Source organism: Gorilla gorilla, chromosome 11 (genome assembly GCF_029281585.2).
Source record: "Gorilla gorilla gorilla isolate KB3781 chromosome 11, NHGRI_mGorGor1-v2.1_pri, whole genome shotgun sequence".
NCBI classification, from domain to species: domain Eukaryota; kingdom Metazoa; phylum Chordata; class Mammalia; order Primates; family Hominidae; genus Gorilla; species Gorilla gorilla.
Window position 1 is genome coordinate 37,215,980 of NC_073235.2, and position 23,372 is coordinate 37,239,351.

Here is a 23,372-nt window from a genome sequence, read left to right on the forward strand (position 1 = left end):
ATGACAATAAAATGAAGCAAATTGTACAGAACTCTAAGGGAACATTATTTCTTACTGAGAATTTTCTATCCAGCTGTCAATCCAGTGTCAGGATATACTGAAGACATTTCAGGCATTACATGGCTTGAAAGCTATACCTCCCATGTGACCTTACCTAGGGAGCTAGGAGTAGATGTGTTCCCCCTAAAAGGGAGTAAGCCAGAGAAGAGAAAAACATGGTATCCAGGAAACAGGGGGTCCAACAGAAGAGAAAAATAAAGGAAATCCCAAAAAAAAGTGGGGAAGGAAGAGTCTGGGATGCAGCTGTGCACCAGATGAAATGGGCAATCAGAACCGGTTACAGGAGGTCAGGTGCTCCATGAGAGGTTTCTTCAAGAAGAAACCAATAGAATTACCTCTGCATCTGAAAATATCACAGAGAAGCTGAGGTTAGAAAAGAAATGCTGAATGAAAGTTTAATAAGAAATAAATTCATAGAAAAGTAAACATAGGAATAAACAAAACAGATATGAAATCCAGAAAAAAAATTGTACAAGAAAGAAGTCATCATACTTCACCCTATGGCTCTAGGAGGAGGATTTACATAGTCATAATAATGAAAACCATAACTACAATACAAGGATGGAAATGCAGGAAGTCAGTCTGCTTGTGTGGGGCCAGGAGGATAAAAGAGTAAATTATTTCCTTCCATTTGGGGAAGTTAACAAATAATGCCTAAACTTGAAAAACAAATTAAGAGTTAGCACTGGAACCCTGTTATTTACACAAGTAAATACAAGAACTAACTACAAGAGGTGAAGAGCTTGCTGGGAGGAGAATGAGGGGGAAATAAGAGAGAGGGATGGAGAATGGGGGCTGCTGTCATTCTTAACGTTCTTATAACTACATCCATGTTAGAGAGTAAAAAAAAAAAGATCGAAAATATCTTTATTTGGTTATTCTGCAGCTGCTCTTTTCAGCATTTGTATATTTGATTCCTGTTTTATTTTCTACTCATATTAAACACACTTATTTTACGGATTTTGTCAGCTACTTCTCTCACCTAGAATTTCAGGTCTAATCACGCTATCTGTATGACACTCAATCATGGTGGGTCCCCTGCTCAGGAGCTTTCTAGTATTGGATTGTGAGCTCATCTTTGGTGGGGCTGCCTCCATGGGACACCTACTGGGCCTTGGTCAAAGTTCTTCTGCACCTGCTTCTTTCAGGTGCTCCAGGGGTGTTTCCAACCTAGGACCATGTCCATGTTACTATCTCAGCTTGAGGGCCCCCAAGCTAAGTGCAGGGTATACATTCCCAGAGCAGATGCCTTGGTGTGTCTCCTAAATTCTCCTCCTGGACCTGGGCACTCATTTCCCCAGCTGCCAGGAATGAGGGCTGCTGATGGCTGCATCCCTTTCCCGGAATCCCCCTCCACTGAAGGACGCTGCCTCCCCGTGGTTGTACATGTCCCTGCGGCAGCCCACGCCAAAGACTGGTCTGGTCCCCATGCTTCACCTGGAAGCCATCTCAGCTTCCAGGTCCGTGTGGGACAAGCCTCTAAGGCAACAACACTGCAGTTCAACCTCCCCTCTGCCAGTCCTGGCTCCCTGCAGGTGTTCTTCCTGAGAGTCTCCCTTAGTCCCTCGCCCCACTGGCAATAAACCTCCTGGAGGGAAGCTGAGTCTCCGAGTCTATTTCCCAGGGTATCGACCTACAAAAATTCCAAACACAAATGTACATGAGGTCAGTCTCATGGTTCTGAATTCCAGTGAAGGCTCCCCCACGCTCTTCCCCTCCTCAGCCCACACAGAATTATTCTGACACAGATGAGCTCTTCATTATCTCTGGGCTGCTGGAGGTATTTATTCTGGTCCACCCTTTCATTGAAGGTAAAGTCCTTTTAAGGAATTTGTTACTAGTTTCCTCTATCTGCTTGGTGCTGGCCAAAGCATTTGTTACTGACTGAATTGTGTGTCCTCAAAATTCAAATGTTGAGGCCGGGTGTGGTGGCTCACACCTGTAATCCCAGTACTTTGGGAGGCTGAGCGGGGGCAGATGACCTGAGGTCAGGAGTTCGAGACCAGCCTGGCCAACATGGCGAAACCCCGGCTCTACTAAAAATACAAAAACTAGCCAGGCATGGTGGCATGTGCCTGTAATCCCAGCTACTCGGGAGGCTGAGGCAGGAGAATCACTTGAACCTGGGAGATGGAGGTTACAGTGAGCTGTGATCGCACCACTGCACTCCAGCCTGGGTGACAGAGCAAGATTCCGTCTCAAAAAAAAAAAAAAAAATTCAAATGTTGATGCCCTAACCCCCAGTACCCCAAAATGCAGTTGTATTTGGAGATGGGGTCTTTAAAGAGGTAATTACGTTTAAGTGAGGTCATTAAGGTGGGCCCTAATCCATATGCCTGTTGTCCTCATAGTAAGAGGAAATGAGGACACAGACACACACAGAGGGACAACCACACAAAGACACAGGGAGAAGACGGTGATCTATGAGCCAAGGAGAGGGGCCTCAGAAGAAAACCAACCCTGCTGACACATTGATCTTGGACTTCCCACATTCGCCAATGGGAAGGAGGCATGGCCGTCAGGCATGGGAGAAGGTGGACAGGGAGCAAGAGTTTCCCTGCTGGGGTAGGAGCAGGGGGTCCCTTCCTACCCCGGCTTCCTCTGTTCCTTCTGTGTCTCAATACTTCTGCATCTCAAACCACAGCACAAGGCACTGAGAAGTCACGTCTTGTCCAAGAGCTACGCCAGAAATTCACCTGACAGAGGCAATTCCTAGAGGACCAAATTACAGCCCTGAGATATCCACAGACCAGAAAACCCCTTCTCACCCAGCTGCTTAAAAAATATGACTGGAAAAAGACTGAGAGGCAAAAGGAAAAACCCTGACAAATGTCCCAAAGGGCCCCTGCCAGCAAGGACCCAGGCAAGAAGGGTCGAGGGACCCTGGGCATGAGATGAGCCTACCTGGGGCTCGCCGCCCAGCTACCCTGTGTCACCGCCATCGCTGTGCGACAGGGGCACCTGGTGCTAACGCACCCTGGCCACGCTTCCAATTAAACGCTGTGTGAAGAAGGCACTGAGAAGGGAGGCAGGGCAGGCAGGCAGCTGCTGAGACCCCTCCCCCACTCCTGGCTGGAAACAGCAGCCCACTGTGAGCGGAGACTCAGGGAGATGAGTCCTCCTAACAGCCTCAGGCAAGTCCCTGTCAATAGAAGCCTGGATGCTTCAATCGGGGGTTAGGGGGATGGTGGGCAGTGCAGCAAGGAGGAGGGGTGAGAGAATGAGCTCCTGCATCCCCGCCATTTACAAAGTTGAAGACGCCCCCCTTGTTTCCTTTGTCTGGGATCTCTACCTGCAAATGTACATCCTCAGCCTGCTGCAACCACAGTGCCCAAGCAGGGAGGTGGCAAAACTGACTCCAGTCCAACCAGCGTCTGAGTTTCCACTGTGTTAGCGGCTGACAACACCGCCTGAAGAAGACGGGTCCTGGTGTGGAGGAGTGCACATGAGTGCCGAAAGCAATAACACAACGATACAAGTATTGTGCATCGAGTTCCTGATCTATGGGTTCCCGTGGGGCTATAGGGGAAGGGAGGTGTTTCAATCAGCCTGGAAGGCTTCCCAGAAAAGGTGATCTTTCATCTTGATCTTGAGGGATAAGTAAAATTTCGCTAGAAAAAGAAGCATGGAGGTCAGGAACCAAAGGCATCTGAGACCAAGGGAAGAGCAGGTACTGGGTTTGGGGCAAGAAACAGGACACAGCCTGTAGGGCCCACAAGGAGCCTCTGGGGGCTGCAGTGCATGGGGATGGGAGGAGGTGAGGCCAGCCAGGACGAAGGGGACAAGATCATGAGGGACCTCGTGGTAACCAAAAGGGCCTGTCTGAAATATGCCTCCGTACTCCGTGTGCTGTCTGAGCTCACAGCACAGAGGGTGACAGGCACAGAATCCCTGATCACGTGGCCACAGGGTATGAAGGCAGAATGCAAAGGCAGGAAGAGTTGTCGGAGCAAGGTTCCCAAACCGCTGGTCTGCCTGTTCCTCCCTCCTGGTCTCCACCTCTCAGAAGCAGCCTCCGGGTTTATCGTTCCCGAGCACACCCACAGGGAGCACATTATCCCTCAGAACACCGCCAGGATGTGGCTCTCAAACTTCCTGCCCACATCCCCTGGCCCCTGCACCATTGCCTGCTTCAGTGGCGGCAGCCGGACGCTAGTCAGGAAAACATTCCTGCAGATTCTCCACAATAGTTCCACCTCATACAAGGAGGTGGACACAGGAGCTTGCGAAGAGGCCCGGGGCTGTGAAAAGTCCAGCAAGGATTAGATGCCACATCTGACATGAGGAGCGGCCAGAAGTGTAGGCAGGCACCACACCTGGGCCTGGACATGCACAGAAAATGTCTTGAAGAACAATTAAGACACTGGTAACAAAGGCTGCCAGCGGAAGAGAGAGACTTTAGGACGGGACAGAGATTTGGACTGTGAACCTTTGGTCTCAGGAATTTTTATCTTGTGTACATTCTGCTTTTTTCAGTAAAATAAATACACGACCTGCAAACTACGCAAAGGATCATTCCACAAGCAGAATGTCAGCTGCACGGTTAAGGCTTTGGGTCATGGAAGTATTTCAGGGGTAGGGGAAACAGGCAAGTTTAGGGACACGGGCAGAAGAGGCAAGGGCTTCACAGCCTTCATCCATGGAGGAGGGGCACAAAGGGAAGAACTGTGATGAAGGAAATTGGCGCTGTCATGGATAAAACTGCTCTGGGGGAATGGGCGCCTGCAGTTGGTGAGGCCTCTTTGGGGAGGGGAGTTGTCAATGAGGAGGCTGCCATGTGAGATCCGTGAGATGGGTTGCCCAAAGGACATGGGCTCCAGTCCTGAGGAGAAGAAGTTTGGGGTGTCTGAAAAAAGGGGGGCAAAAGTCAGGGCAGACCAGACCTTTTTTTTTTTTTTTTTTGAGACATAGTCTCCCAGGCTGGAGTGCAATGGTGCGATCTCAGCTCACTGCAACTCTGCCTCCTGGTTCAGGCGATTCTCCTACTTCAGCCTCCCAAGTAGCTGGGATAACAGGCATGCACCACCACACTTGTCAAATTTTTGTATTTTTAGTAGAGACAGGATCTCACCACGTTGGCCAGGCTGGTCGCAAACTCCTGACTTCAAATGATCCACCTGCCTCGGCCTCCCAGAGTGCTGGGATTATAGGCATGAGCCACCATGCCTGGCCAAGGCCAGACCTTTAAGGCCACTGCAACTATTTCCATGTTACTCAGCACACCAGAAAGTATCTGAAGAGTCTTATGTCTTTTCTGTCTCCCAATGTGTCTGTCAGATGAGAGAACACCTAAGAAGGTTCTCAAACATTTTTTGCTGAGTTTACAGAAGAATCGTGCAATTTCATTTTATCCATCTCTCAACTCTTAGTCTCATAATTTAGAAAGAAAAAGAATAAAAACACATATCTTACCATTTTAAGGGTTAAGAGTTTACATTAAAATCAAATAAATTATTTTAAAATCTCCACATCTAAAAAGAAAATCACTTCTTTCCAAGGTGTTTTTCTAGTTCTTAAATCTACAGCTGCACCTAATTTTTTATATTTTTTTAATTTTATTTATTTATTTATTTATTTTTATTTTTATTTTTTGAGACAGAGTCTTGCCCTATCACCCAGGCTGGAGTGCAGTGGCATGATCTTGGCTCACTGCAACCTCCGTCTCCTGGATTCGAGCAATTCTCCTGCCTCAGCCTCCCAAGTAGCTGAGACTACAGGCACGCGCCAACACACCTGGCTAATTTGTGTATATTTTTTAGTAGAGACAGGGTTTCACCATATTGGCCAGGCTGGTCTCAAACTCCTGACTTCATGATCCACCCGCCCCAGCCTCCAAAGTGCTGGGATTACAAGCATGAGCCATCGCTCCCAGCCAGCTGCACCTAATTTTGAGTGAGCTTTTTCTGAGAAGATCTGGGTTTGGAGTACTTTTTTAACGGAGCTGTGTATCTTAGGAAAGGTTTTCCCCTGAGAATGTTTCAAATATGTCTTCATTTCCCACAGAACATGTATTGAGTGCCTAAAAATTAACTTGCACTCAAACCTGAAAAACAGAGTCAGAATGCATTTTCCTAAATCACTGTAACAAAGATATCAGTGATGTCAAAACCTGAGTTTTGAAACAGAACTTCTGTTCTCTTTCTAGCTTCATTATTAAAACAGACTTTTTTTTCACATTTGTTCATAACAGGATTGCCATTTTCCATGCTGCCTACCGATTATAAACAGAATGAATTTTAAAACCAAACTAGAGCTCTCTCTGAAATATTCAAGATGTATTACCATCTGGTTTTATATCAGCATTTGAACAGATCCAAAATCACTACATTACCAAGTATTATCAAAAATAGTTCACATTAAAAAATAGTTCACATCCCTTTCAAAGCATACTCAAGGCACAAACTTTGAAAGTCCACCTAATTTTTCAAACTATACCAGACATATGAATGCCAACCATAATTACATATGTGATCTATAACAAATAACTCAGTAATACTGACGTAAGCTAGTTTTATCATCAGGTCTTTTAGAAACTACTAACTTGAGAAGACATGGTATATTGATTACCTGGAAGCTTATAGGAGATGAAGGCTAACAATCTTTAACTTGTAAACCGCAAATACAATTTTAAGGCTCCCCAATCATCTGAATGGCCCTCTCCTCTCAGCCAAGGGCACTCCAAAGTTAACCAGAAAAGCTGTTTCCAGCCGTGATGGGAAAGGGGACTTGGAGGTGCCTCACTGTACCCTCCTCCCTTCTGGAATTCAGGAAAAGCTGACCAGCATTAGCATCAACACAGACATAAAGTCTGATAAGAAACATTTGCAGTTCTCTCTGAAGTCTGCTACCTGGAGGCTTCATCCGCATGATAAAACTTTGGTCTCTATTATCGTTATCATCAGAATCCAGAGATTCATTTTTATTGATTCCAGGTGTTTAGATAATAACTTAAGTCTTTCAATCAATTGCCAATCAGAACATTTTTTAATCTACCTATAACCTGGAAGCCATCCACTTCCAGCTGTCCCAGCTTTCCAGATCAAATCAATATACATCTTACAAATATTCATTGATATATTATGTCTCCCTAAAGAGTATAAGAGCAAGCTGCACCCCAGCCACCTTAGGCACATGTTTTTAAGACCTCCTGAGACTGTGTCAAAAGCGCGTCCTTAACCTTGGCAAAATAAACTTTCTCAATTGATTGAGACCTGTCTCAGAGACTTTTGGGTTCACAACCCACAATGTACATGTCAGGTAAAAATACAAATCTTTCCAGTTGACTGAGGAAAAGAGGTGTGCCCCCCAACTTCTATCCACCCTCCTCATTTCCAAACTCAAAAGAGCCAACAGCATTTCTTCAGAAGATACTCAGCTAAAAATCAGTAACTATGATTAAATAAATAGAAAATGGCAGCTGAGGAGGTGAAGACAGGAACTCCAGCTGACCCCAGGAGATGCAACTCCAAGACAACTCCCTTAGCAAGAGAATGGCCATAGGATGACCCAATTGCCCCCCAAAATTGTAATTGTTTATAAAATAAATGAAATCTCAGCCTTGTATGTAAATCTTTAGGTAGAATTTATCATTTTCCAAGAAATATTGTCCTTCCACCTAACTAAAAAAAAAAAAAAGTGTTAAAAAATCTCTCAGTTCATTTATTTCAGTCTTGAGTACTGATTCCATGCAAGGATGGATGCTCTTCCTGCCCCAAATTTTTCACCATCCAACAGTAGCAAGAAGCCATGTCCATAAATACAGTCACTTTCTCTTCATCATGATTAACATCCCCTGCCAACACACACACACACAGACACACACTCCAAAACTTCTCTGCCACACCAAAGCATCATATATAGTAATTCTATAGCAATCCTCTTAAAAATACGAATTGATACAACTCGGCCATTTCACTGGTTTGGACAGAGATGCAGGAAGTCAGAGCATTGCGTTTCATCCATCTGTTAACTACCTCCTTCCTTGAAGAGTAGGACTGGGAGTTTTTTGACACTTTACAAAAACCTTTATTGCCATTTTGAAATGTTCCATTTTTCTTTAGACACTAATTTAAACATAACTTCGCAAGTCAGTTTATATTGCTTAATCTCTATTTATTTCCATTCAAAACTAGGAAAATAATTTCACAAAAGTCTGGCGCCATATAAATGATGCTTTGGAAGAGATTTTAAATACTGCATATTAGAAATACATTTAGGAAACTAAATAGTAAAATCAACAACCCTAACAACACAATCACAGACCATATCAAGGGTTTAAAATATGAAACACATACACACACACACAAACACTAAAGCTACTCTATAGTTAAAGTGGAGGAAAATATAATTCACCTTCTACATTTTTTGGTTTGACTAAACCAGAACAAACTGAAAGTAATGTGAGAACAAATTGAATGTACTATAGATAACACAAATCATGATATTATATGCCAATACCAACATTTTATTGGCTAGAAGTTAGAGGATTTAAATTAAATACTTGCTGCAATGAAGGTGTAAAATCATTTTTAAAAGAAAAAGAAAGAGAAGCCCTTTTCACAAAGCAACATTCTAATTCTGTATGCACTATGCAACTGTCTTTCTTTATTAAAGGAAATGAACAATATTTTTAAGATAACCCAACTGATCAGGTGTAACATGTGAAACCAAAATTTCCTCATAATTTTTGTCTATTATGAGACTTAAGTAACATCCAATGTAATATTACTCTCCTAGAAGAAAGACTTGCCCAATATTTCTTCTCATTCAGGTCCTCATTCAAACTTCCACGTGACAAATCAAAACAGCTTTATCAGGCACATGGACACGTCTGAGTTACTATTATTCTGTTTGTAAATCACCTCCCTTCATTCCTTTCCTTTTTCTTTACATATGTAAATTATGGTGTGTGATCCAAAGTCCTCCACCAGCCACCACAACCAAATTATCCCCTAGGGACATCAATCCAGCTTGTTATTCTTGTTACAGCATTAAAAAAGTGGGGGCAAGGGGAAGGAGTAGCTATTTTCAGGAATCAGAATTCCCCTTGATTAGATTTCTGGCTCACCGGTAAAAAACGTTTATACTCTGGAATGCATTGCCCTCCACTTCTAAATGTTTGGCTGTTTTAGAGCCAAGATGTGGTATAGTGTCTCCAATACAAATTGCTTCAAGTAATATATGCCTAGTTTTGCAGGGAGCATTTGGTCAAATTTTAATATTCCCTCTTGGGAGCCAACCCCAACTTCCAGCAGCAGATCTACCCTTGCAGAATAGAATTTTAAACAACACACACACATAGCTTGTCTTCTAGCAGACATGTGCTTTTTTTCTCCTAATCTGAGGGTTGTCACAGGAGACACCTTGTGTGATGCCTATCGCTGAGAAAATAGATCTTTCTGTCAGGTAATAAATTCGTCACAAAATGCAGTCTTTTCCCCAGCATCAAAAAAAAAAAAAACAAAACACCACGGGTTTCTACCAAGGTTGAGCTGTAACTGACACTGCTTAGGCTTGTGAGTCATTGCACAATTCATAAGAATAAATAGCACACGTACATTTCCATAGGCTGCAAAATGTCCAGAAAACACATGCCATCAGCCTTCCTAACCCCCAAACAGGATTATCTGGCAGAAACTGTTCCACTTCCTTAGTTTTTCTTAATTGTAATACATGTTTTTGTTTCCATGGCCACTGAAAACTTGACAGAAGACCCTCCCATTTTCCTTTCACTAAAGTGTGCATAGGATTTTCCTCCAAGCCTTACACAGATATGATCAGGGAAAAGGAGAGGGCTCGCTGCAATATTGCACCCATCTTCTTGCATTAGGCTCAAAATTAGAATCTTAAGGATATATATGTGTCACGTGTCAGCCCAAGCTGAAGGCATCCACCAAGAGTATTTTCACTATTCAGCTAGCAGCCAGCATCTACTTCCGCAAGCCCGCATACTGATGAGAGCCAAGGCTCGCAGTCACTCTCCACCTCATCTTCTTACCACCCTTTCCTCTGCAGAGAAGAAAGCCATTTGACTAATTTATAAGTACCCTGACTATCCAAAAATCTAAAAAAATTTACCCATCAATAATAGTCAACTAAAAGCAAAAGCACATCCCACAGGAATTAGAGAATAAAACAGGCAACAGCAGCACATATTGGCCGACGAGACCCTTGATACTCACTAAAGGCAGCCACCGCGAGGGCCAGGGTGACAATGATGGAGAACCAGGACACCCACAATGCCTTCTTCCTGTAGTTCTGGGCTTCGTGAGGTTTCAGGCGGGTGCTGCTTTCTAGTAAGCCTGACAAAAACAAGGAGAAAGGGAAGTTAGACATTTCCTTACTAAGAAACCCACAGTGAGAGCTACAATTTCTTACCCAAAAATTGCAAACTAACAGCCCGTGGGCCAAGACGTGTTTTGTTTGGCCCACACTGTGTTTTAACAATTAGATTTCACATGAAAATCAAGCTTTCTGGCACCCCTTGAAAAATTACAGGCTCTGACAATATGGGCCGTGTATTTCTGCAGGGTAACAGCAGCTGTCCTCTTTCGAAGAACTCCACAGACCCCACTACTCCTTGACATATCACACCAGGCCATTCTTTTACCCCTGTGTTATGTTGCTTGGCCTCAGGTAGATGCTGTTCCTGCCCACAAGACCTTTCTGTTAGGAAAACAGCACAAACCACCCACATTCAGCCGGGCCTTCAGGCTCCTCAGCTGTGAGCATTGATTTGCATTGATTCACCAGCACAGTCCCAACTGGTGGACTGGGTTTTGCCCAAAGCAAGGAGTCAGTCTACAAATGACCTCACTGCTCCCCCAACAATCAGGAGAAGAACCATTTCTCTTTAACCACATCCAGCAAGAGCCTCCAGGCCCAAATTATATGCCACGTTTCCTTCCCTCCTTTTTCTGCTCTATAGTATACACATCCTTTTTAGCAAGCACATGTCAAAAAATTCTCAGAATATTAAAGTGGGGCAAACCTACTAAAACCAGAGGTAGCTTCCCAGGTAGGCCATGTATAAGACAAATTTTATTTTTATCTCCTATGCTTTCAACATGGAGAGTCCTTGACAACAACAGAAATTCATAACAACTCCCAGGCAATGCCCACAACTGCCTGGGGTCAAAGACTAAAATGTCTTCAGAATGGTCTTGATTTATACGTTTATCCTTCTCCTTTGACTATAGATCATATACAGCATCTCTTAGTTGCACACAGTACCACATTTTCAGCCATGCATTTACATAAACAGGAGCTTATTACACCATCTCTGGTGAAACAACCCACAATACAACTTTCAGAGGTTGAGCAGCCTCATCAGAGTAGCTCCAAAGAATGAAGAAATTGGTAATGAAAGCTCAGGTACCAATTTGTAAAATATCACACAGTGTGAGACATATCACACCTACGCATCACATAAAAGACACCATCTCATTCATCCAACTGGGTACCACACTAAGCCTCCGGTTGCCAAAAACCGCATCCTGATCAAAAGTTAAAGCCAGGACCCTGCTAAAACTTCTCAGTTCCATTTATAACCCAGAATTGAGCATCGCTGAACAAGTCCTGAGCAAAACAAGCCAGAATGTCAAGAAGGTTGCTGAGTGAGCCCAGCTCACTGCCTAGAGATTTTTAAATAATTGAAACCCAGAGGCTTACACAGAATCAAAAGGGAGATGAAAATGCAAATGTTGAGCATAAACACCATCACCATCCTCTCTCTGTAAAAATCTCCCCAAACCTTCCTTTGTGAGTAGACTTGGAGGGAAAAAATAAATACCTTCTCTCTTGTCGAATTCTGCCCAGGTACAAGTAATTTAAATAAAAATATAGCATGTCCCTTTGTCTGTATCTTCCTTAGCTGCCAAAAACCACCCTATTCCAGTTTTCAACTATAAAATCACCAGTTATAGCCCTATCCCAGAATGAGCAGATTCCACGCACCCTTAATAATTTATGTCCCTTTTCCCAAATGATATAAAAATATTCCTTCCATCATGGCCAATTGGTTTTCAGGAGAAGTGAAGCTATAACATTTAAGTACTGGCTCAAATAAGCAGTTTGTTCGCTAGGTATTTTGACAGCAACAATCTCCAGATTGTCATCCACTGAGGTAAAAACAAGGTTCGTTTGAGAAGTAGATTTCATTTTCTAAGAGGAATGACAACGATGCCCATTTTCTCTTCAGCCGCATAACATTTATTTTTCCATCCAAAGTCAGCTAGTTTCAATAATATAACTGGTCCTGACCACACATGCGGACCAATCTACATGCTTCACCCACCAGTGAAACAGCACCCCCCTGGAGGAGTTTCAGATGACAGCCCAGGACAGCTGGACTGTCCCGCTAAGGTGGCACTTGGGACCTCTCAGCATTACGACCAGCACTTCTTCCCCAGATCTGGGCCTGTGTGTGCCTCCTCCGTGATATTTTTAAAATTAAAAAATAAAATGGAATAAGTACAATGGGAAGACTGTCCAAAAATGGAAGGACTTTCCCATTTCTATTCAACTTTTGCTTATTTTCTGCTGATTTTCCTTTCTAAAAATATAGCCGATCCTAAGAATGGAAAACTTTGCACTCCTCAAGGGGAAGTGTAGTATGATGATGTATAAAGACTCAGTTCCTAGTGAATGTTCCACACACAGGTACCTCCACACTCATGTTGGATGCAGGCACACTCACAAGTTACAAAGATGTAGTGAGAATTCCTAATGCTTTCAGGAAGCTGTGCTTTAAAGCTGGAAGAAAGCCAGGCTGAAGAGACAAGGACAGCCTAGAGAAGCTACGACAGGCCTCGGATTTGCAGGCAGGGCTGGATCCTCCCTACCCATAGCTGGCCCCCATATTTGAATTTCTAAACTCACTCAAATTTCATATATTTGCAATTTTGGCCTGGGAATACTAAGCATAGTATTAATGAGAGACTGATCCTTTATTTATTTTGGAGAGGGGAAAGGTACAAATACATATGGAGAGGCTGAAGCCATCAGTTATTTCTACACTAGTATGCATTAGTTCCAATTCCTTTCTCCTAAGTTTGTCAAGCTTGAACTCTGTGAAGAAAGGGAAATTTTGTTAGATGGGGAAGTACTGGGAAATGCTGACACATATAATTACCTAAGGCTAAGCTGGGCCCTAACGTTACGGACAGAATGATGGGAAAATACTTGTGGGAGAAGAATAGGTATTCAAAGGGGATGGGAAGAATGATTAAGATAAACCTGGCCTAATTTTTGTGTTTAGTCCCTAAAGGTCTTAGGCCACAGAGCTCTTGCTCCCTGAGCTTTAAGTTCAACCAGATGGCACTGCAGTTACTGACATTCTGAGCTAGCTAGGTTTCTGAGAACCAGCCCACATCATTTCTAAGGCGCAAATGCCTCCAAAGTCTCAAAACACTAGATTTTAAAGCAAACCTTTGATGAGAGTTAACCGTGGTCTGGAACCACATCCTGATAGCTCCAAAGGGAGTTAGGACAAAAGAGAATGCCAAATACAGGTGCAGATCCGAGGTACCCCTCAACCCCTCTACAGACAGCCTATAGGTATTTAGGCCTGAAAGAAAGCAAGCCAGGCAGGATGCAGAGACACACAGCAGGCAAGTGCTGGGGCTTCCTCCTCCCCAATTCCTCTCACCAGCAGGAAAGACGTAGCTGCACTCAACCCATTCCCAAAGGATATAAAAATCAATATTGGAAAAATGCAGCCCCATAAGAAAAAAAAATAACAGAAACAACAAACACAAAATCTTACAGTAAACCTCCCCAGGTAACATTCTGGTTTACTTAACAAAAATCACTTATTCACCACATACTGGTTGCCATCAGGAAGAGGTCAAACAAAAGAATGTCACATTGACGTTCAGCTCTCAATGCCACACAGCATCGGGTTCTTTGGGGAATAGGGTTCATCCTAACAGAGAGGCTGTGTGTGATATGCCACGCTCTCAAACAGTGACAGTTTACGAACAGTCAATGCTTTCATGCTATCATATAATGGAAAATGAAATTCCGTTGACCAGAGAAAAATAACCTTAAGAATGAATTCAGAAGGGCTTTTTACACTTGAACATGAACTACAAAATGATGCTAAACATGAACTCACCCTATCACTATCTTCCCTCCTATCATTTTGTGGGGTAGGGAGAAACAGGCCAGCTCTTAGAGATGACCTGCAATGCTACAAAAATAAGCTCAACCCAGGCTTCTGTCTTTCTTCAATATGGAATTTTTAAATCCTACGATATTAGCTGGAGAGGGGCAAAGGTAATGAACACATCCTATAATAAAAGTGAGAGGTTTTGTTCCATGCTCGTGATGTCCCCTGTCCTCACCTCTTAAATGGCATCTAGTTATGTGAGAACAGGGGGAGAAACTGCAACAGAGGTGCAGAATTCGTTGCCACTGGAGCAGCTCCAGTTCTCGCTGAGCATCTAGGCGGATTCTCTGGGAACTGCCGTTTCCATGTCATTTTATTTCACATGCTACAGTTTAGAATTTCTAAGGAGAAAGAGATCGTGCATCCGAACACTAAACCGGAATAAAAATGTACAGGAGATACTAAGAATAGGACAGAAACCTGCTAAGTCTAAAATATATAAACCCGCCACAGCCAACAAAATAAGGCTTCCAAGAAAAGGGGGTGGAGGTGCAAAAGAGCCGGCTTTCCCTAAAGGGCCTGGCTGCAAGAATCCCTCTTTGGCCACTAAACGGTTTTAGCAGAACCACAGATTGGTTCTGAGGGGGACAATTTGGATTCGGATTCAGCAAGAAGTAGAAAAGGTGCAGACGCGGCCAAGAACAGGGCTCCCTCTGCAAAGAATCCAAACCCAAAGGAAACGCGGAAGGGATGGAGAAGAGAGACGCGGGAACGAGCAGGGAGTCTCTCCCGTCCTACACTGGCGACTCAAGGGGGCATCGGCAGTCGGTGGGAGGCAGAGTGTGGTCTCCCAGCAGAGGCAAGTGTGCTGACCTCCAGGCCAGTGTCAGTGGAGGGGAGCTCTGAAGGGTCTGCAGACGCGCCCCCTGGAAACATCAGGTTTCAGTGGCATCCATCCAGATGAGGTTGGTGGCCCAAATCCAAATGTCCCATTCCTCTGCCCCATCATGAGACGACGGGGCAGGGACCCACCGTGACCCGGGTCCGCGATGAGAATCGGGGGCTGCCAGAGACCAGAGGCCGCCCGAGTCCCGGCTAGCTCCCCTCCTTGCGCCTTTCGCCGGGGCGGGCAGCCGGGCGGCCGCCGAGGGACATCTCGCGGCTACACCCGCAGAGGGAAGTTCTCCCAGGCAGCCGGCGGAGCCGCAGGGGACTACGGAAAGGAGGATGCAACGAGCCTGGGTCCCTCCGAGCTGAGTAGGGCCCGGAGTGGCCGAGAAGCGCTCGACTCCGAACGCAAAAAATGCCTCCCGCAAACTTTTCCCGTGGGCGCCGGAGGGCCTGGAGCTGGCGGAGAGGAGGGCGCGAGTCCAGGCGGGGTCGGCCTGAAGGCAGCCGGGGTCTGGGCTTCGAGGGAAGGAACCGCAGCCGAGGCGGTGCCGGCCGCAGAAGGTGGGGCTGACGCTCTCGGCTCGCGGCGTTCTCGCCGGGAAGTCGGGGCTCCGCGCCCCCGCGCGCTCCGAGCCCCGCGCCTCGCCCAGCGCGGCCCGCGAGTGGGGAGAGGCGGGCCCCGAGCAGCCACCCCGGTCGCCGGCCGGGTCGGGCGGCTCGCGCTCACCTCGGTCCTCCAGCCCGTCGCTGAACTGGCCGCTCTCGCTGATCCGCACCTGCCGCTCCTCCCCCAGCTGGGGCGGCTCGCGCACCGGGGAGCTCAGCGGGGCCGGGCCGGGGGCGGCAGCCGGTGGCGCGTGGCCCCGGGGCGGCGGCGGGACGGCGGGCCCCTGGGAGCTGCGGCGCTGGATGCCCGCGGCCGGCTCCATGGCGCAGGGCTGAGGATCCCGGCGGCGGCGACGACAAGCGCGGCGGGGACTCGAGTCAGAAGTGCGAGGCGCCGCGGCTCTGGCGGGTGCAGGAGCGGACGGACTGGCCGCGTGGACAGGGAGGGAGGGCGGGCGGGCGCCGCGGAGTGGAGGTGCACGGGTGGGGGCGGGGACGAGCGGAGAGCCGCGCGGCTCGGCGGCCGGTGGCGGAGGCTGGGGCCGCGTTGTTGCTGCCGCGCTCCGCCCCTGGAGGCAGGTGCGGGCGGCAGGGACCCGCCCCAAGGCCCCGGCGCGGGAGCCGGCGCACCGAGGCGGACGAGAGGGAGGAACTCAGCGTGAGGACCCGCAGGCGGCCCTGGCAGAGCTTGGCTAGGGCGTAGCGGGGACCCGCCCCACCTGCGCCGCGGGATGGTGCCCAGAGGGGACCCCTCCCACTGGATTCCTCTGCGGTCCGCGAAGCCCGCGGCCGCGCGTGGGTAGCAGACAGCGCCCCTAATTTGGCATCTTTCTCTTCTGGAGCTGCACAGGCTTCAGAGGCTGTACAGGGTCTTCGCCTGGGCCTCCATTCTCACTGCTCATCCAGGGAAAAAGGGTTCATCTGTCTCCAAGCCCGTCGCTCTCCGTCCTTCTCGGAGCTTTAACTCCCCTCCCAGTTTCTCCCTGGAGCACCCATTTAGCCAGGGATGGGGTATCTTTAGGACAGCGGGCGCTATAGAAGATGCTTGAACTCCGAGGCTTCCCCATTTCGACTCTTCCTGGGCCTTTGTCCCATACAGTTCGCTCCCCTGCTCATCTAAGTCTTGTGTGATCTTCAGAAATCCATGGAAGCCTCCCTTCTACGAGAAGTCTCCCCTACTCTGACCCCTGCAGCTCTTAATTCATTTTGTGCGGTGGGGCTGATCTCACCAGTGAGAGTCCACCGCAGGGCACACGCCAGCTCTCTTGATGCCCAGAGAGGAGCAAAAGAGGAGCTGCTGTTTAATAAATTCAGCTTGGATTTGTTGAGGCTCAGAAAAGTATACCCCAACGTATGGCACTTTGGTATGCTAAGTTTGAACTAAAAAAAGGCCTCTGAAGCCGCCTTAGAAACAAAGTCTGTCTCCCCCCCCCCGACTTTCTCCCCACTAAGCAATTCACAGAAACCAGAATTCCTCTTCCCTACGGTGGTCATACAACCTAGAAATAGTACTCCAACCTCCCTGGTCCTCTGCCTTTCTGTGTAGGAGCTGGCCATGAAGAAATACTCAGACCTACCTTGTCTGATAGTAGATCCTGAGACCCTCATTCCAGAAGAGGTCCTGCTCTATACATGCTGCACAGAGAGGCCAAGAAGAATCTGAACAGGCCTCGTTGGGTTCACCCCTCAGTCTATTACCATTAGATCACACCCTTTGTCCAATCACATTTCTATAAGGCTGTCCATTCTTCACTGAATCTAAGCATAAAAACAGGCAGTTTTCCCTGAGTCTTTGCATCTTCATTTCTGAAGGCTCTTGTATCACATAAAACTTTGATTCAATAAATTTGTTACGCTTTTCTCTTATTAGCCTATCTTTTGTTATAAGCATGTTAGCCGTGCCCCTTATGATGGGGAGGAAAGGTATCACACCTTTTCTGCCCCTACCGTTTCAATGGTATCAACATCCAAGCTCTAGAGTCCGGCTTTCGTCTTTAGATTGATTCAGTCTCTGAATTTAATCCGGGTACTCCAAAATGTCAATTCCTCATTTAAAGGAGTCCTCCTCGTTTCTTGAGGAGTCACCCTTTTCCTTTTTCTTGTCTGCTTTGCTTGTGATTGAAATGAGAGTAGGATTTAAATACCTTTGTGGTGCACTGGAAATATCACCAGAAATGGGGAGAGGGGTCTTACTTTATTTTGTTGCTGCTGTTATTATTGTTGTTGCTGGATTGGAATGAGAAGATCTGAGTTGACCTTGACCAACTTACTTTACCTTGTTGACCACTAATTTCTTCAACTACAAATTGAAAGAGTTGAACTAGGTCATTTCAAAGATCCCTTCCTGCTGCAAAGAAAAAGAAAAATGCTATGATTACTTGGATAAAGACAATGAAAATCTCCACCTATTAATCCTGGTTCTATCCTCTAAGGTAGAACATCCTTCAGATATATTTGCAGAGTCATCTCCTCCACTTTTTTCCTCCAGTCTATCCCATTTAATCCCCCTGTCAATGGCTCTCAAAGTATCACCTGGGGAGTCTAAGAACAAAAATACCGAAGCTTTCTCTGCTAGAGATTCTGATATCATATTTAACGTGATCGTTCTTGGCTGGGACCTTGGCATGGGTATTTTGTAAGGCCCTTCCCCATTCTAAGAGTCATCTGGGGGCTTAAAAAAAATTGGCTGGGCGTGGTGGCTCACGCTTGTAATCCCAGCACTTTGGGAGGCCGAGGTGGGCAGATCACAAGGTCAGGAGATCAAGACCATCCTGGTTAACATGGTGAAACCCCGTCTCCACTAAAAATACAGAAAATTAGCCGGGCGTGGTGGCAGGTGCCTGTAGTCCCGGCTACTCAGGAGGCTGAGGCAGGAGAATGGCATGAACCTAGGAGGCGGAGCTTGCAGTGAGCTGAGATCATGCCACTGCACTCCAGCCTGGGCGACAGAGCGAGACTCCATCTCAAAAAAAAAAAAAAAAAATTATTCCTCCCTGGCTCTCTGAGATTCTGGTGCAATAGATCTGGGATATGGCTGGGAACCTTCCTTTAAATCCCTCGCGCCCCCCGGCCTCCAACACACATTCTGATGTCAATTATTCTGCAACCACCTTTTATGATTACTCTCCACAATATGGACCATCTAGCTCTGTGCCCTTCACACAGACACACACACACACACGGTCTGCAGCAGATTCTCACCAAAGGAACTGGTATCATTATTCTTTCCTCTGGTTCCTCATTTGGTTCTGTAAGTCCAGCACATCTCAAAGGTGAACGTGGCAATGAACACCCGCAATTCTTCTTAAAATGCTGATTCTAATTTAGTTGGTCTGGGATAGAGGCTGTCAACCTAAAAGGAAGAGGCTGAGGCACAAAATATAACTGAAAGAATTTGCTTGAGCCCAAATGAGGACAGCTACCCACGACGTTTCTAAGTTGCCTTGAGGAGTGCTCCATTAGCCTTTGTTATAAGCAGGGTTTTAAAGGCAAAGGGAGCAAAGAGAGGGCCGATATAAAGTTGTGTGACAGGAATCCTCATTGGTTTGCAGAGATAACTTGGGTTAGTGATTGGCTATAGATTGTTGAACTGTCGGGTAGGAGTTATGGTGTCCAGTGTATGGCCATTTTATGGCTATTTGGCATAAATTAGTCTAGAGCCCACATAGTCAGTGGCTCCTAGAGATCATTATTTCACTCAAATGGTTGTCACTTGCTGCTGTTTCATTCCAGTAAGTCTCTGGGGCTGATCATGTAAAGGGGCTTGCATTCCTCAGATTAAAACTTTCTTTTTTTTGTTTGTTTTCCACCAGGCTGAGATTCTGTTTCTGACAAACCTCCCGATGCTGCTGATGCTGCATATCTGAAGACCACACTTGGAGAAGCAAGGATCTAGGAGTTGTTTGTTATTCATGGAATAAATATATTTCCCACCATGTTCCAGCTGCCCTGGTTAAACAAGCCACTATTGTCTTTTCCAGAAAGATTTCTCTGACTCCAGCTCCCCTTTGGGTGCTCCTTTTTCTAAACTGTAATTGATTAATAATTCACCGTTTATTTCATGTGTGGAGCAGGGATAGTGGTGCTTGCCTGATGTGCATTCCTTACAAACACCTACCTGGGCATCGGAGACACAGTGTCCCCTCAAACAATCTCTGCTGATTAACTGGAAGATAACACTAGCTTACATTTTTGGAGGACATACCATGTGCCGGGTACGTAGCTAAGTGTTTTACATGCATTGTCTCCCTCATTCAGCTACTACTGTCCTCATTTCACAGATGAACAAAGGCTGATCTGCCTTGTCGACCTCTGCCCACCACCATAATCCACAGGGGTACTGCCCCCTAGGGGGCATTTTGGAAATTTGCAGGTACTTTCATTGGTCATCACAATGATGGGAGGAGGGGGCCACTGACATTTCATTGGGGGTGGCCCCAGATGCAGGAGATTGGTCTGTGTCCCACATGGCTTTCATTTGTCAGACCTGACCTTTGCTTCAGTTGAAATGTGCATCGAATGACATTGGAACTTTAACTTTGTTTTACATATAAACACAAAATGTTTTTGCATCTTGTGAATACACACAGGAATTTCTGGAAATGCAACTACTGTATAAGTCTAGGAAGGGATGGTACTCTTTTTACCACTTTGGAAAATCAGGACACAGAAGCCAGTTCCATTCATGTTATCTGTTTCAGCAATCAACACATATATGATGCCCACAAGCCCAGTAATTCCATATGTGTATACTTCTTTAGCTCCTGTTTCAAAATAACAGCAATTTAAAGAAAAAGTGTAAAAAATATTCCAGAGTGCCTGACTCTCTGTTCTTAAATTATAAATAGGTACAAATATCTGACTGCTTATTTATGACCTCTGGTGTAGCTCTGAGTGAGCATTTAAATATTAATTATGTATTACTTTATTTTATTCTTCCTCTATTATAATTTAGGTCATTATATTGATTTTTCAACTGTGTCTATATGCATTAGCCATGAATTAATTTCATAATCACAATAGTGAATAATCTAAAACAGTTGGGGCCAGGCACAGTGGCTCACGCCTGTAATCCCAGCACTTTGGGAGGCCGAGGCAAAAGGATCACCTGAGTCCAGGAGTTTGAGACCAGCCTGGTCAACATGGTGAAACCTTGTCTTTACCAAAAATACAAAAATTAGCCAGGACTGGTGGCGCACACCTGTAATCCCAGTTACTCGGGAGGCTGAGGCAGGAGAATTGCTTAACCCGGAAGACACAGGCTGCAGTGAGCCAAGAATGTGCCACTGCACTCCAGCCTGGGCAACAGAACGAGACTTTGTCTCAAAAAATAAATAAATAAATAAATAAATAACCAAACAAAACAGTTGGTATAAAAAGGGAGACTGGACCATTACAGCCAAGAAGATCCTGAGGAGACACAACCACTAGCTGAAATATGGCATTGTGGATGAAATCCTGGAACAGAAAAAAGACATCAGGTAAAAATCAAGGAATTCTGAATCAAGTATGGACTTCAGTTAGTAAGGTCTCAATTATTAGTTGTAAAAAAAAGTGCAGTCATGTGAGATGTTAGTAATGGGGGCACTGGGTGCAAGGTACATGGAACTTTCTAATCTTCTCAACTTTATGCAAATCTAAAACTGTTCTAAAAAAGGAAAGCTGAGGAGGGGCTTCAAGATGGCTGATTAGAAGCATTTCATGCCCACCTCTTCCACTTAGTGTGTATAGACAGTCATACTTTGAATACACCATCCAAGAGAGAATGTCGGGATTCAATAGAGAAGTAACAAGAAACACCAGAAAGCAGGTAAGAAGGGAGAGAGACAGCCTGCCTGGAGGGGATGAACTGGGAGCAGAAGTAACTTCCCAAGGCAAGGAAAGGGTGAGTGACTTCCAGAGGCCCACATCCCCACCATGGAATCCTGCATTCCTGCCACAAGAGAGCCCCTCAACCCTCCCAACTCCTGACACTAACATAGGGAGCTGCTGGGAGATCATGGGATGGAACCACTCCAGGGAGGGAGCTCACATTGTGTCCCATACCCTTTCTGACCCTAAGCAGCTATGGCAAGTTGCCATTTTCAGACCTAGCCTTTGGCAGACTGCATACTGTCCTGGAGCCCAGCAATGGCAAGACTGAGGCATTACAGAGACTCTTGCTGCTGGGACTGGGTAGCAAGCTGCAAGTTGTCCCACAGCCAGAGCTAAAAAGCAAGCAAGGTGTGGGCAGCAGTTGTTGGTGCCAAGAAGTGAGTGCCACTGGGACAGAAGACTGGGATGCAAGCAGGGTGTGAGTTGCTGCTTGGTCTTAGTCGCCAGCTGGGTGGGAGCTCCTACAGCCAGGGAGGGGCATAAACTAGGAACAGGCTACTACTGCTGAGGTGGGGAACAAGCCCCACTGGAACTGGAGCATGAGAGAGATGTGGTTTTCCTACCCTCTGGCCCAGGCTGTGACCACTGAGGATGACCCCACCCTCTCCAGTGGCAGGGCCTCAGTACAGCTGCTACCACCCTTTACCCAAGCACTCCACCTGCCATCTGAGGATCACCATGCCCCTGCCAACCATGTCATCCAGGCTGGTCTTCAACTCCTGACCTCAAGTGATCTGCCCACCTCAGCCTCCCAAAGTGTTGGGACTACAGGCATGAGCCACCATGCCCAGCTGCAGAAAAGATAACTATTGGGTACTGCACTTAATACCTGGATGATGAAATAATCTGTACAACATCCCTGGTGACCTGTGTTTACCTATGTAAAAAAACCTTCACATGTACCCCCAAACCTAAAATAAAATTTAAAAAAAAGAAAAATAAAAGAAAGTCATATATGGGTAAGACCACGTGGTCATAAAACCTGACAACTGAAAGACTATAAGAAATTGAGTGCTGTATTTTTTTGTTCTTATTTATTTTTTAACATTTTTAGTAAATGTCCCCAGAGCCCTAATTTCAGGAATATACATAGGAAAGAGAAGAAAGACCAAGAAGACAAAGGAAACACATTAGACATAAGAGCCTCCACTGGGAATAAACATCACAGTTATCTCTGGTGGAGCCACTTGCTAAGGGTCATGAGTGTTCTAATGAAACTCACATAAGAAATCACATAGTCCTCTTAGTCCTATAAATCAGATATGGTATTATTAGCATCCCTGTTGTAAAGATAAGGAAACCAAATCTCATTCCTGAGGTCTGCTTTTATCCACTACCATGCACAGCCTCTATGGAAGAATCTACAGATGGCCAAGAGCATGGCTTTTGCACCTGATACAGCTCCATGAGATTTCAGGTTAAGGTGTATATTTACTTAGGTTAAGGTATATAGTTACTTTACTTCACTTCTTGTATGGACTTTGGAAAACCAAATATAAACATATTATTCATCTTTTGCATGTCTTTAAGAAAGATAAGCAACACTCAAGACCTAGGGTGTGGCACCCTTGCAGGCATGGACTCTAGGGCTGGGGCTGAGTGAGGACCTGTCCAGTACAGGAGTATCTAAGCTGGCTGCCAAGGTCAACTCCAACAGCACTTATAGGAAGGGCTCTAAGATCTTCACTTGGAAAGAGGGAAGTATGTGTATGTCCACATGCCTGAAGTGTGAATCTTAAATTTATTAACTCCCTTTACCATGGAATAAAAAGTATAAACTTGAGGTATGACTACAGAGCATTTGGAGAAATATCATGTTGGTTATAGCATT

The 23,372-nt window shown here is 45.8% G+C and overlaps 1 protein-coding gene across 1 annotated transcript in view; it reads right to left on the minus strand.

Annotated features, from left to right (window-relative positions):
* The window catches only part of TMEM163 (transmembrane protein 163), a 254,629-nt gene extending 238,449 nt beyond the window's left edge, over window positions 1–16,180 (minus strand). Inside the window, exons 1-2 of the mRNA XM_004032582.5 lie at window positions 15,789–16,180; window positions 10,242–10,361 (exon numbers count right to left, since the gene is read on the minus strand). Of these exons, the coding sequence (XP_004032630.3) occupies window positions 10,242–10,361; window positions 15,789–15,990 (322 nt within the window). The 5' untranslated portion in view covers window positions 15,991–16,180. The remainder of the gene's footprint in view (window positions 1–10,241; window positions 10,362–15,788) is intronic.
* Between the last annotated feature and the right edge of the window lie 7,192 nt (window positions 16,181–23,372).